Source organism: Chroicocephalus ridibundus, chromosome 6 (genome assembly GCF_963924245.1).
Source record: "Chroicocephalus ridibundus chromosome 6, bChrRid1.1, whole genome shotgun sequence".
Taxonomy (NCBI): Eukaryota; Metazoa; Chordata; class Aves; order Charadriiformes; family Laridae; genus Chroicocephalus; species Chroicocephalus ridibundus.
Genome location: NC_086289.1, coordinates 19,271,251 through 19,285,691, shown reverse-complemented (window position 1 = coordinate 19,285,691; position 14,441 = coordinate 19,271,251). Strand labels below are relative to the sequence as shown.

Below are 14,441 nucleotides of genomic sequence, written 5' to 3'. Positions count from 1 at the left end.
CAAGGGCTGGCTGCTCGAGCCAGCTGAGACTTTTTTTTTTTTGAGTTTCTAAGAATTTTGCAGAGGCCAAGATGTGAATCTTCTTTAAAGAGAGAAAGAATTACCCTGTGTGTGCTGACCACTTCATAATCCACTCCAGCAAATAAAAAGAACCACTCTGTTTATTTAATCCGAAATAGACCAGTACAAAATGTACAGAAAGAGCAGTACAAATTTACAAATATACATAATCTGTTTTTGCATTCTTCAATCATCCGACTTCATCGTAGTCTAGCTTAAAAAAAAAAATTCACATTCCTGATTCTGTCTCCTGTCACCTTCATAATGTTGCACCTGAATCCCACAGTCCGGACGGTTACGTGGTGGTTGGAGCTCTGTCCTCTAGCTCTCTATCAACCACAATTGCCAAACGCCGCGTAAACCTCATTACTCAACTGCTTCTTTAAATCCACTTGGCACCTCGGTACACCTTCTTCCATTGCTTTTCCACGTATCATCACTCATTTAACATATTATTTTAATAGTGAGAATTTGGCAGAGACAAGGCAACAGTTGCAAGTATTCACTATTTAGAGCTGTTGGAAAGCTTGAGGGAAGTTGCTAATGTAGTTGGGAGTACTGCCGTCTAAGACAAAAGGATTTATCTTGTTGGCAAAGACTGCATTAGGGCGTAAAGCTCTATTTTTAAAAAAAAAGCTACAATAATATTGAAAATAATTTAAAATTACCTTTTAAATAAATAAATAATAAATAGTAATAAATAAAGCCATTTGAAAAGCAGTGGAATTTTAACACTCAACCTGCCTTTAAAAATGATTTGTCTGCGCGTTTGCTGTGTGGTTTTCAGTGCAGGTACTTCAAATAATCCAGTAATAAATATTTTCAATAAAAATACTATATTCAGGGCTATTTTTCTCCAGGTTCATAAGAAGCATTTAAAAGCAGCAAAAAGAGGGCAGTCATGTTTCTCTCTTCAGAACTTGCCTAGATGGACGCTCTTGTAGGAATTGTTTTTCAGGCTGTTGAATAACTCTTTGGTGCCATTCTGCCACTGAAGAACAAGATCCATAGGGGTTTTCCCTTGCTGGTGGAAAAAGCGGAGGAATAAGATTTAATTTCAGCCAGTGAATACCGAGTCCTTCATCCTTCCCTAAATATTTGTTCAGCGCATGTGTCTGATGTGAGACCCTCCTGCACCTACAGGTCAGACTTACTCTCGCCTCCCCGAGACCAGAGTCCTTCTGCTCTACAGACCTAGTCCCAGTCCTGGTCAGACCCATGGTGAACTCTCCCCGGGTTTCAGCGGGTCTAAGCCGTATTAGCAAATACCATGACTGGCAGAGCATGCAGGTGTTTCTTCTGATCTCGTTTAAACTGATTAGAAATACATTTAGATGAAACCTCAATAAGCCACTCTTCTACTTAATTGAGAATTCAGATAAGAGTTTGTGCTGGTTTAATTAGGTTATGAACCACATCTAAATTAAACAGGAGCAACTTTTGTGTGCAGACAAAGCCTGAGAGAGCAGGTCTTTGGCCTTTGGGGCTGTACCTTTCATCATTTCCATACCCTGATGAGGGATAATGCTGGGGTAGTGGCCCTGCTTTGGAGAGCGTGGGCAGAGCAGGGAATGCAAAGTGCTGCAGTGATTAGTTTCTTCCTTGTCCCCTTAATTTTTGATTGATTGCCTATCAAAAATGTGGACTGGCACTGGTAAAACTCACTGTCTGTCCTACTGCTGCTTGGTTTGCGTTTTGGGGAAAGGGGGCTGTGATACGCTGTGTTTTAACAACTGGTCACAGAGCTCCAGCAACATATCTGCTGCTGGTGGCGTGGCTGTGAGCAAGAAGTCAGGCGTGGGGCTTCTGAAATCAAAGCTCTGTTGAGCTGCGGGGATTTGTTGCCCAATGGTCAGGGTAGCAGCCAGTCATCCAGGTGTAGCGCTTGGGCTCGCCATTGGCTGTGGGTTTAACAGAAAGGAAGTTTCTCTGACAAACCAAGATCTTCTTTCTTGTCTCAGCGGTGGTTGAAGCCCAGGAGTTGTGCTGAGAGCAAGTGTCTGTTTAGATCTTTTCAATATATGACACGTGTAATTAACTCCATAGAAAGATGTGCTGTTTTAAGCTGGAGCTGTTAGGTTTTGGTTTTAGAAGTACTGTTTTTTCCTCTTCTCCCTGACCTCCCCCAAGTTATACTATCCCTGTGTCAGCTCTGCTTTAATTAACTCTGAAATGATCTAATTAAATCTGTCTCTCCTGGCCTTGAAACCTATGAAACCGCTCTCAAGGCAAACTTATTCTGAAGCGTTTTGAATTACTGCATTTATGGTTTTTTTGCTATTACTTACGCAGTTCTTTATAGTCAGATCTGCTCCGTACAGAATCAGAAGCCTGATCATCTTGTAGCGGTTCAGCCTCACGGCATCATGCATCGGCGTGTCTCCTTCCTAGGGGCAAGAGACATGGACCACAGCGTCAGTCCCACCGGTCCAGCGCCGCGGACCAACCGCGTCAGCGGGGATTTGTTACCGACAAGCGGGACTGTCAAGGCGGGCAGCGGCTTGATGCTACCTGCTAGCTGACGGGTAAGGAGTCGTTGGTACTCACTCTGTCTCTGGCGTTGAGATCTGCTTCACAGGCGATGAGGTGCTCCCCGCAGTCGTACTGGCCCGTCCGCACAGCCACGTGCAAAGGGGTGCTGAGCAGCTGGGCGGGGGGAGGAGGAACCAGTCAGTGGCACGGAACAGGTAAAGGCCGCTTCAAGAACGGCCGCCAAAAATTATCCACCTGGAGTAAGGGTCGGCTTTTCACCTGCAATTTAGGAAGCCCCAGAAGCACATACCTTGTCTCTTGCGTTTCTGTTTATCCCTTTGTCCAGTAAGAATTTCAGAACATCCAGGTTCCCCCCCCGGCACGCCCAGTGCAGGGCTGTAGATTCAAGCTGCAGCAGGAATAACAAATGGAAAGCAATTTAATTTGTCGTTATATTTTTTTTAAAAAAATTAAGCCATTTTGATCAAATTTCTAAATTGATTCAAAATCATTTTCGGGCAATTTAACCTAAAGCACTTCACTCTGATCGCTGAGTTGTTTCTAGTAACAGCTTTTCTTATTTTTGCCCTAATTTCTTTAGTACTGTGAGTTTCTCACTCTTCACGCTTGCTGCGTGTTGCTCTTAAAGACGGAGATCTTGGCAACGCTGCTGTGAGAGGGTGTGTTTTGTCTGTTCTGTGAATTTAGAAGTTATCTTTAGCCAGGTGTATGGGGCTGCTATGTGCTAGTTATTATTTTTTTTTATGCCTTTTGGGTTCTAAAATGCACAGAAAATTATGCGCAAGGGAACGAACAGCTCTTTTTTTTTTTTTTTTTTTTTTTTTAAACCACAAAGTTATGCAGATCCATGAAGTGTATTAGAACCCTTTCCTTCTACGAGATTCAGTTTCTCTGCCCTCAGCTCTGCTGGGAGGGTGGAATGTCCCTTGAAGGTCTCGCTCTGCCTGTCCTTCCTCCCGTTTCTTACACTCCCTTCCTCCTGCTTCTTACGCTGCTGGGTTGAGCGAGGGGGAGTGGGACTGGCTGCTTCTGACTGTTTAACAAAGGGATGAAGAGCTGGGAGTGGAGAAGCAAAAAAAAACCAAAAAAAACAGCTGCAGAAGCTGCTGATACTCAACTACCCTCGTGGCCGGCTTTCCTGGAGGAGCAGGGGTGTCTCCCGAGCGCAGCCTTGAAATCCCAGCGGAGAATGTAATGCGTTGTGCTGAGCCCTGGGCACAGGCGTGGGACAGCAGCGTCTCCACCACCTGCTGTTGGGCTGAAGCAGTGGCCTGACCCCAGCTCTCGCCCTACGTGAGGCTTTGCTGCTTGTGGCATTTTGCTGGCCAGCCTCTTCCTCCGCTTCCTGTGTTTTCCAGCACTTTGGCAAAGGGAGGCAGACACCCCCTCCTGAAACCTCTCCTCAACAGTGTGATTTTAAGGATAAAGTTACATGATGCTGTAAGGCCTTTTAATGCTCCTCTTAGAATCATAGAATTGCCTAGGTTGGAAGGGACCTTTCAGATCACCTAGTCCAACCATCAACCTAACTCTGACAAAAACCGTCACTAAACCATATCTCTAAGCACTATGTCTACCCGTCTTTTAAATACCTCCAGGGATGGTGCCTCAACCACTTCCCTGGGCAGCCTGTTCCAATGCTTCATAACCCTTCTGTGACTGCTTCTCTGGGCACTTATAAAACAATGGGCAGTTTTCTGAAAGAAGTGTGAGTTGCTGCGCGTACCATGTCTTTCTGTTCAAGGCGGGCTCCAGCTTCCACCAATTTTTTCACCACCTCGAGATGTCCTTCAGAGCATGCCCTGTGCAATGCAGTGCGTTTGTACTGCAATTAAAACAGTGCAAAGTCAGATATTATATATGGCACAAAAAGATATCTTTAAATCTTTTCTGCCCGACTCCCTCGGATGATGGCAAATACGTACTTTCTGCTGATTCATTTTCAAGAGCTAATACTTTTGAGACCTGAAATCTGCTAAATTTTAATAGCATCCTGGTAGCTGCCTACCCAGCATTTTAAAGGATGTGAGAAATATCTGCAATATGGCATTCAAATTTAAAATGATGCCTGTCGAGTTCCCCCATCCAACATGCAACACTGCGTTTTGCAAATGCAGCTTATGATAATGTATGAGGGCGGGCAGCATCGCTTTCTTTGTCATTCTGCACACAAATTTCTTGTCTGTTCATCTGTAGGGCTGGAAGACCACCTGTTACAGAAAATCAGGGTCTCCTGGGCACCAAGAGCTTGCTTTTAAACGTAAAGGTTCTTTTGAGATAATGTTACTTTGAAGGGTTGCAGTGGCCCCTTCATCACTAGAAAACTTGCTATACCAAACTACCAGTGTTTACTTATGTTCCCCCCACCCTTTTTTCTCCTCAAAAGCGTGGAAGCTACAAAACCTAGCGGTAAAAGTCATTACTGCTCTGTAATAACCTCTTTTCTGTAGCGGGCTTTGCAGTAAGAGGGAAGATTGTACCTCATCGCAGACATTTGGATCCCCTTTGTCTGACAGGTATTTTTCAATTACTGGCAGCTTATTCTCCAGTGCAGCTCTGAAGAATGTGGGTATATCCACTGGTCCGGTCTGATGGAAAGAAATGTACAGGGTGTAAACGCATGTGGCACAAAACCCCATCAATGCTTCCCCAGAAGGAGGTACTTGGAAATAACTTACAATAACTTCTGGTTCAGGTTCCTTTGTAACGGGCGCTTTCACTTTCTTGCATTTCTTCTTCTTCTTCAACTGAATAATTTTTTCAAGATCCTCTAAGTTTTCAAGTTTTGACCTCTCCTCTAATTTCTTCTTCTTCAGCTGAAAGAAATCAGGGAAGCCCACAGGTTGAGCTGAGTGTGACCACTGCTCCCTTCGGAGTGGCAGGACAGGGCGTGCTACTATCCACCTGAATTCAGTTAAGACTGGATGAACTTTGAAATAAGTTGTCCTTTTTTTACAGCTAGGGCTAACTGACCATTAGAATAAGTTACTAAGTGTGTGAGAAATTCTACATCAACTCCAGGTTTTCATACACCGTTGGACCTCTTCCTAGAGGCCACTTCAGCCATGTGCTGTGGGATATATAGCATGAATTTTTGGTCTGTACTAGGCCAGGGGTCAGAGCAGCCCTGCAATCCCTTCTGGCCCGACAATTTAAGAAATCTCATGTGCAGCTTCTGAGAGCTGGGAAGCCCCTGCAGTTCCACCAAGCATTTTTACTTCAATCGCTTTTGTGATGCAGCCCCTGATTTATTGTAACTTAATCCTCTTTGATGAAAAATATACCCTTAAGCGAAGAGGAAGGTTTATGCCAATCTTAGCATTTCAGTCAGCAAGTGTTACATTTTGGTAAACCACAAAGAGTGTCCCCAGGATCCTCGGAGGGACAGTTCAATAAATGTTTAAGGCTTCATCATGCCTGCTTGTAAAAAGCATCCCTGCATGAAGTCAGCGTGGGACACTGCTAACGTCAAGGGCAAATGTGTTGCCTGAACTGAGGGCCAAGATCCCAGGTACCAGGAGGTGTCCTTGACTTCAGAAGGGGGATTCGCAAACAAGGGGTAGCTCAGGGTGAATACAGATGACAGATTCTGTCCCCTGGTATCATTAAGCGTAAATACGTTGGTGAGACCCTGTCATATGATACATATTTTTCTCAACTGAGTTCTTATTCAAGTTACTTCCACCTCTTCTTTTTATTGTTCCCTGCATTTAGGGTTTGATCTGTAGATCATTGACTTCATGGAAAATAATTATATTGGCTGAGTGGGCTGTGGATCAACTAGAAAACCAAAAGGCTCTGAGGACCCTGTTCTGGAGGAACTCAAGAAACCTCTGTAGCAAGTAATGATCTCTCTGTTGAAGGTGAAGGTCAATAGTGTTTGTTTTAATATTTCTAAGGCTCACTTTTCCGCCCTTCTTTTTTCAGAGCAAAGTCTTATGCCCCCTGCTAGTTAAACTTTTTCATTCCCAAATCACTTTAAATTTTTAAGCCAGTTGGTTGCTTATTCACCAACGAATTTAAGATATTACAGTTACTGTATTTTGGGGGGAAAACCCATCAGTTCTTAGGGATATAGGGAGAATTGTCATGCTCGAGGAATACAAAATGGTGCTTTTCTGTAGACCGGTATCACTTTCATTTGTAATTGTTTTTCCCAAATGTGCTAGTAAGCATAATGCAGTGTTTTCATAAAAAGAACATTTTCATGGTAGGTGGGGCTTCTGGCATCAGAAATGCACTCTTACATCTTTCTTGGGTTAGTTATTTTTGGTGGCAGTCATCAGGTGTGAAGCTGAAGGTGTCTTACTGGCTACGATTGCTGCCCCCCCCTTACTGAGAGCTGGCAGCAGGCGACTGTGGGCAGGAGGGGGCCCCCAGGGTTTCGGTCAGACGTTACAGGGGGAGTTTGGGGTTCTGCTTCACAGCGTTACTGCCTGCATCCATAGGCTACAGGAGTCAGCAAATCTCCATGGCCTTCAATGGACTTTAGACCAGCCTCCTTTGGTGGTGATCTCCCAAGGGTTTATCTAGCTCACCACGCATGTATTTCTGACTTAGAAAGAGGCAGAACTTCAAGGGCTGCAGCAGAAAGTGCGCACGGGACAATAAAAAGCCAAGCACAAAACCCAAGAGCCTACCTCTGCTTCTAGTTTTTTCTCCTTCTCATAAGCCAGATCACCTCGGGTCAGTGAGTGTTCAGAGACTGTCTTTAGGTCCTCCTGCTTCTCTAATCTTACAGCAGCTTCATACTCTCCATTTTTGAAGTCCTCGGGGAGGAAGCTGCCAGTCTCTTTATCGTCAGCTTTCTTCCCAGTCACCTGTAAAAGCAAACATGATCTAATATAAGCAACAGTTTCATGACTGCAGTAGCCACCCCCTGGGAACACAGATTACCTAGAGGCTAATTACATGTCATTCCTGTCCTGCTCTAGGCGTGTGTGACAGACAGAGTGCAGACCTCGTTCAGCCTGTGCCTGGATTAACTGTATGCGGATGGCTGGAGCAATCTCGCTTGCAGGCAGATCTCCCGCATCCACACAGCAACACCCCCTCGGCATCTGCAGGGCTTGGGGCAAGTCCCATGGGGCCACCTCACAGTCTAACTCCCTGCTTGGCTGGGGCCAAGGTGCTGCTGTACTGACAATAGCCAGTGACTTGGGAAGAGCATCTGTTTTGTTCAGGGTTTTCTTGTTTGTTCCCGCGCCGGCACGTGTCGGAGTCTTCAGAAGGCTGTGAAAGGCTGTGGTGGAATGAGCCACCCTGACCAGCCACCAGCGCCCTGCGAGTGTCGAGGAGGGGAACTGAGCAGGTAGAGTGGGAGAAGAGGCTTTCTCCCTTGGGACCTTACAGTTTTGTCGAAACACATCCAACGCAGTTAAATGGGGTGGCTGAGTGATTTCAAGGCTGGTTTTACCCATTACTGTCAGTACCAAAGTCCCCGTTTCTAGCACCCAGCAAAGCAGCAGAAGGTGGTTCCTGCGCAGGAGCTCTGTGACGCTGTGCCGCAGCACAGCTTTCAGTAGCTTTGGAAATATTTCTGATGCTTGATTAAGTGTGTACAGAGAGACAACTTGTTAAACTTAGTAGAGGCTGTTGTGCATTTTGAGAGTGGTTCAGTAAATCCATGTGTCCCAGACTGCCTTTCCATTCAATCACCTTGTAAAATTGTCTTTGTTAGAGTTTAACGCTAGAGAAACTGTCAGGGCCTTGCCAAAGAGTTTAAGACAGCATTAACTATTAGGCTGTACGGCAGTTGCATCTTACCACAGCCATCAGGGGAAAAAAGGGGTTTCTGTGTGATGTTCCAGTGTTTTACTGGATCGTTCCTGTTTTCCCAGTTTATTGATCAAAACAGGCATTCTTAGTCTGAACTCTGCAGTGGAATGTCCCGATACTTGTGGTCTGGTTTAGACATTAGTTTTCAAAGACTTGTTATGCCGTGAACAGCAGTGGGTGTAGGAACTGTTAGTTTATTATTAGAAAAGAACACTTATTACTAAACTGTTAGTTTAGATTTGGAAAATACTTTGGTTTCTCTGCATTGATACCTCCTCCCAGTCCCTTACAGGATTGGAATTACTGAGTGTGATGATCAACTTATTAGCTTCTAAAAAAAATTAAAAGGAAAATCAAAGTCAAAGGGAAATATAGAGCTAAATTTTGGTCAGTCTCTTCGTCCTGGTGAACTATGTTCTGATGCAAAATCCAAACAGCTATGTATTGGTATCAGTGGTGAGCCCCCTTCCCAAGGAGAAGTTAAAGTGAGAATATAGTAGGATAACCTACAGTATATAAACGGGTTTTGCACCCAGCGCACAGCAGGGCTGGTAACCTGCCGCATCCCCTTGATGATCCACAAAGGTGGTCTCTCTCTGCCTGGTATAATGACAGTCTAGAAAGAAAAGTAATTGCGAGTAAATGAAAGAAGGTTGTACCTACCAGCTCCTCTACTTTCATCATCATCATATTTGCCAGCGTTTGAAGGCTGTACTCCGGTATGGCTGAAACTCCCAAGTGCTCAAGCCAGCTCTGCAGGGCCCACCACGCTAGCTTTGCTTATATATCTTTGGGAGAACCGCGCTTGAATGAGATAATCTTCCAACCTGGGAATCCAAGTATGCCCCTTGGGCTTGCCAGCTGAGAGGTAGGCTCGCGCTCATTCCAGACATGTTAACGAGCCAGATCTGGTGTCGAGGCAGGGAGGGGGGCGTCAGTTGGGCGAGGAAGGGTGAGCCTCACAGTCTGACCACACCGAGAATGTGAATCGGAATGAAATGTGACCTCATCATTCCTGTGGCAATGACTGCACGGCTCAGCAATGCGAGTCATTCCCTGTTCCCGGTGCCCACTAGGACAGCTGTCTGTTGATATAGCATTATATCTTCATCTTCTTTTTTTTTTTTTAAAGTTTTTTTTTTTTTAACTGATATTCAGATGACAGTAAGACACTGCAAAGGGTAAGTAGCTTATGTACAATACTTGTAGTAGTATCTTCTGATAAATGGATGATGACCCCTTAAGTCTTGGAAAGCAGGTCTTTTCAATGCTATTTATTCTTGGATGATAAACAGTTTTAGGGGAAAGGATTTTTCTCATCATGATGGCAGTCTTCTATATTTGTTGGAAGGAATTCTCTGAAGGGATTACTAAGCCAGAATGATGTCTCTGGTGCAAAAAGGGTCTATGACATGATAAGTTACAATCAGTGTGAGACCTCAAAACAGCAAGCTTTGCATTTTTCTGGGACTTTGTCAGTGATCATAAGCAGAATAATAAATTTTGTCCCGTTATGCAAAAAAGGAAAAGTAAAACTAATACTGTTTTCTCAGGCAATATTTTCCTTTTGGATATGAGAGAATAGGGGCACAAGTGATTTGTTCATTTTTGGAGATAAGATGGGATGCAGACAAATATATACAGATGATGTGTGTGTTTTGGGGAAAAGCCGTTACTGAGTCCTTTGGAAAAGCTTTTCTTGTACAATGAATCAGAGTAGCCTGGCAGCAGGAGAATGAACACCAGCAGAAGGCTATTTTATAAAAGGAAGGTGCATTAGTCTTTGCATGTAAAGAGTGTGGATAAATGCCAAGAAAAATCAGTTCTGCCATTCTGCGATGCTAGGAGCTTCTGCCTGGGGAGATACAAGCCTGGCTGTAGGCATCCAGGTCACCTGGCTGAAATGAATACAGCTGCTCAGGTGCTTCAAGTACGACGTGTACATAACTGCTTCACCAGATCAAGATCTAGCTATCTTGGGTGTTGTTTATATCATTAGCATCATTAGCATGCTGCGTTCCTGACGCTGACCTTTCAAGGTGTCTCTCCTCTGAACGATCTCCCAGTAATCTGAGTACCTCCAAACTTGTTTTCTAGTGCCCATCATACCTACGCCCTCCCTTTCCCTGAAATGAAGCTGGACATCAGGTGGTTCCTTTACTACTCAGAATATATATGACATTAGAGGATGAGCCCCAGAACTAAAATAGAGTATGTGGCAGCAAGAGAACCTTTCAGAACATTTTTTTCCAAACCTAAGTACAGCCAGGATATCATTGCCCCGGAGTGGTATGTCCTGAATCACACTGCCGGGCTTTTTTTCCACAGCAGTTTCGTGCTCCTGCTATATGTCTCTATGATAAAAGGCAGCTCGGTTTGGCTTTTTCTTGTTTACAAATGTGCTGTAACAGCTTATCTCAGTCTGTTTTGTTCTGTGACGCTTATTTGGGTGATTGTCTTGGAATCCGCAGCTCTCACAGGACGGCTGCAAAAAGACTGCCGCTGCTTTAGCGGAAGCAGATCACAGCGGAGACCTGATGCGGGAAGAGAAATGTAGGGGTTTGCTTTAAGAACAAAAACTGTTTAAGAAGCTGTGAACTGCCTCTGGCCCCATTGTATCTGAAGCTTACTTTGAAGCTTTTTTTTTTTGCTTTCCCCCCTTTTTTTTTAACAGCCTGGTATTTCAAACTGACTCTGAAAAACCTGAACTGGAAGGTTTAAGTAGATAGATCTTCCTCTGCAAATGGTACTTAAATCCAGAGCCAGAGTGGCTTTACAGTAAACCTCAGTGCTCTGAGGGGAAGCACAAACCCACTTCTCACACCGTAAGTGCTACCAAAAAACCCCGGTTTATTTAGAGATAATTCAGTAATTGTCTTTAAAACATCCCATCCCTGATGACTAAAAGAATACTAAAGAATAGAAAAGAATCTTCCTTGATTGTCCTTAGTTTCTGTGTGAAAAGGGTGGCACACAGAAATCCATTTTAACGGAAGCTGGAATCTAAAGTTACCTAATGGTAAATGCTTGTAAGCTAAATGTCATGTAAACCAAGGTAGCCCTATGGAAATAGCAGAAATGCACTGACTCATATCAGCTAAGGCTCTCGGCCGGATGCTTATCGCTATTGCTTAATATTGGAGGGGGAAGTAGTATAATGAGCTTGCAACCTTGTGCTGGACTGTAACCACTTAATCACCTTTCAACAAGTGATTTCTCGTTAAGGTGGTAATAGCAGATGGTCAGTGGGAGATGTGTAACGGGAATCTGAAAAACTCTTGCCACTCCGCTAAAGGCTAAGGGCAGAGCGATGATCTGCAAGGTGTGAGGCAATTGGATATTGGCATACAAAAACTTCACAGAGAAAAACGCAAAAGGGCAGGAGGCTCAGTGTGTGAGAGAGAAAACTGTATGGCACACCCCCTTCCCTGCTGTCAAAAGAGAAGTTGTCTAAATACTATAAAGGATTTTTATAATTAATTTTTTAAAGAGGTTAATGGTAGAGTGAAAGCATTCGGTGTGATACAGATGATATTGCCACCTCCTGTCAAGTGTAGTACCGTCGTGTTTTCAATGCCGTCACTGCTGTACTCGGCTGTCTTACATTTTCCAGCACTCTGCCCTTGGCTCTGTCCTTGCATCTGAAGATGCTGCCCCTTGGAATGCCGTTGTGCCTGGCTGTCTCTGTCCATCTCCTGCTGCTAAATAAGTAAAGGTATGACAAAATCAGTCGGTGGGGAGTGCTTATGCACCTAAGAGGGTATTAATCCAGCAAACTATGTTCCGTGCGTGTGCAGTCAAGGATAAATTCATGCCCAAGGTGCGCATAAGAAGCAGTAACCCGTAGCCTGCTCCTGGCTGAGCGATCTGCCGGTGTGTAACGGCTTGTTTATTTCTCAGTATGTGTGAGCATCCGGCATGCCTTACGTATATCCACATACAGCGGAGCAGGAAATAATAGTATACTGGGATAACCGTGTTTGTGGCCTCCTCTTTTTTAGCTGTTTGTTTTCCATAAAAAGCAGGAAACACTTCTACTTGCCTAACCCATACTTTTTGCTATTTATTGTCAAAAAGCAGTTTGGGTATGAGTTAACTACAATATGCAAATTATACCACTCATGCTCTAACTTTTTCAACATAGTGATATATATGTCTGTCTGCTTTTTCTAAAGTGATCAGGGAATGGCTACATCATCAGTTTAAAACAACTTGTAGGCTTCTTATCAATGTGTATTTTTTGTGTATTAAACTGCTAAAGAGAAACACATTGTCTCCTTAGGGGAAAAAAAAAACCCAAGCTATTTCACCTAGGAATACAACATTAGTTTTAAGTACAAAATTAGAATATGAGACATTGTTAAAGGATGAGGCTGTAATTCCATTTCTTCAGTTGTTATCAAAGGAACAAAGAAGTCATAGTCTGGCGGGTCGCTGGTGTGGCCAGCACAGTCCGCTGGTGTCAAAACCCAAACCAGCAATGAGTCAACAGTTGCAGCACTTACTGTAGGGCTTAAAAAAAAAAACCCTCCTCAAGTGACATTAGGGTTGGGGATTTCACATAATAGGAAAAAAAAAATACTGTGATTTCTATTTAAAAACAAGGTATTTGAATTTACCTGAAGCCTTGAGCTTTATCATGATGGCATTTGTAAGACATCAATCTGGGTAACTCACATTAACGGGTCTCAGTTAACAAGCAAGTGCAGCGAAACACACCAGAAGGGTCATAATCTGTGGTCAAATGGGTTTATCTACTACACATTTTTGTGTGGTCAAGGAAGTACAAAAAGGCTTTTCTGTGTCAATGTGGAGGTGTCTAAAGGGTTTCTGCCATTCATAAATACTCCAGAAAAACTCCAAGTCAGTCAGGAAAGGAAAAGTGCTTCAAGTAGAGAACTGCAGAAGAAGTTGTTATCATTAGAGTGAGAACATGCCTGCAAATCCTGGTCACTTGAGTCATGATCCCACAGGCACATACACTGGCCAAGTGCTCCACAGTAAAGCATAGCCAGTGCTTTTGACTGGCAGCAAGGGAGAATTCAGCTTCATTCCAGAGAAGCTGGGACATAATTTTATTTTTATTTTGAATTTTACATTGTCTAACTCAAAGCCTCCAGTTATTGAATCTTGCTATACCTTTGCCTGAAAGCTCCTAAGCGCTCCCTCTCATACCAGTAGAGCAATGCCTTTTTGCTGTGTAAATGTAAGAGGGTGCTATAGTTTTGGGTGATATGAACAACCCTCTGAAATGCTGCATAGCGTGCGCAGGGCTGTTCCTTGTTTAAGCAGAAAAAAATCCAAGTCCGCGCTGCTCTTCTGTCCACTGACACAGCAAAAGTAGCAGCTCAGGAGACACAGGAGATCTCCACTGGGCAGCAGGGCCAGACTTCGTGGGCTGTGGTGGTCACTTGGCAACTGGCTGCTTCAGTTTTGGGAATTCCACCCTGCAAAGATGGCAAGTTTTGTGCGGGGCTGCCTACCAGCAGTGGCCAAATAACATCCAAGCGTTGGTTTTCCCTGTAGCGTTACGTTACAGCACATGTTGAAGGAGTTATCTAATGGGATTCCCAAATTGGCCTCCAGGCAGGACCGACCAAATTACAGTCATAACGTGCAATAACAGGAAGGACCTTGAGAGGTCATCTAGTCCAAGTTTCTGCTCAAAACAAGGTCAAAATTGAATTCAGGGAAGGTTGCTGAGGGCTTCGTCCAGTCAGATCTTGAAAACCTCCATGGACAGAGATTTCATAACCTCCCTGGCCATCCTGATCCAATGTCTGAGTATCCTCATAGTGATTTTTTTTCCTTATATACAATTGAAAGTTTCCCCGTTTCAATTTATGATCATGGTCTCTCACTCTCTTCCCATAAAAATCCCTAAAAATCCTGGATCTGCTTTCTTTGTAACCTCCTCATAGGCTGCTCTGAGTTTCTGTGAAACCTGGTCTTCTCCAGGCTGAACAAGTCCAGTTCACCCAGCCGTTTCTTACACAGTAAGTGCTCCAGCCCCCAACCATCTCGGGACTGATTTTACATCATTGTTTGGACACGTGATGAAAATACTAAACGATGTTGTACCAGGAACTGATCCTTGTGGGAATTTGCTG

General features: G+C 44.0%; 1 protein-coding gene and 1 long non-coding RNA gene across 2 annotated transcripts; one reads left to right on the top strand and one right to left on the bottom strand.

The window, feature by feature from the left end:
* Positions 1-143: 143 nt before the first annotated feature.
* Positions 144-9,144, bottom strand: ANKRD1 (ankyrin repeat domain 1). Its single transcript, XM_063337424.1, has 9 exons — positions 8,995-9,144; positions 7,194-7,373; positions 5,232-5,369; positions 5,034-5,141; positions 4,280-4,378; positions 2,843-2,941; positions 2,608-2,706; positions 2,349-2,447; positions 144-1,084 (listed from the first exon to the last, which is right to left on the bottom strand). The coding sequence occupies exons 1-9, from the start codon at positions 9,019-9,021 to the stop codon at positions 974-976; spliced, it is 960 nt and encodes a 319-aa protein (XP_063193494.1). The 5' UTR covers positions 9,022-9,144; the 3' UTR covers positions 144-973.
* On the top strand, positions 2,452-14,327 carry LOC134516813 (uncharacterized). Its single transcript, XR_010071452.1, has 3 exons — positions 2,452-2,585; positions 11,945-12,046; positions 14,253-14,327. It is a non-coding gene; the product is annotated as an uncharacterized LOC134516813 (long non-coding RNA).
* The last annotated feature ends 114 nt before the right edge of the window (positions 14,328-14,441 follow it).

Bases quoted from the DNA above. Each gene is read 5' to 3' on its own strand.
- ANKRD1 (XM_063337424.1), bottom strand. From the start codon at position 9,021: ATGATGATGATGAAAGTAGAGGAGCTG. The intron at 2,707-2,842 runs GTATGTGCTTCT...CCCCCCGCCCAG, and splicing joins ACAGAAACGCAAGAGACAAG to CTGCTCAGCACCCCTTTGCA. The intron at 2,448-2,607 runs GTGAGTACCAAC...TCTTGCCCCTAG, and splicing joins ATCTCAACGCCAGAGACAGA to GAAGGAGACACGCCGATGCA.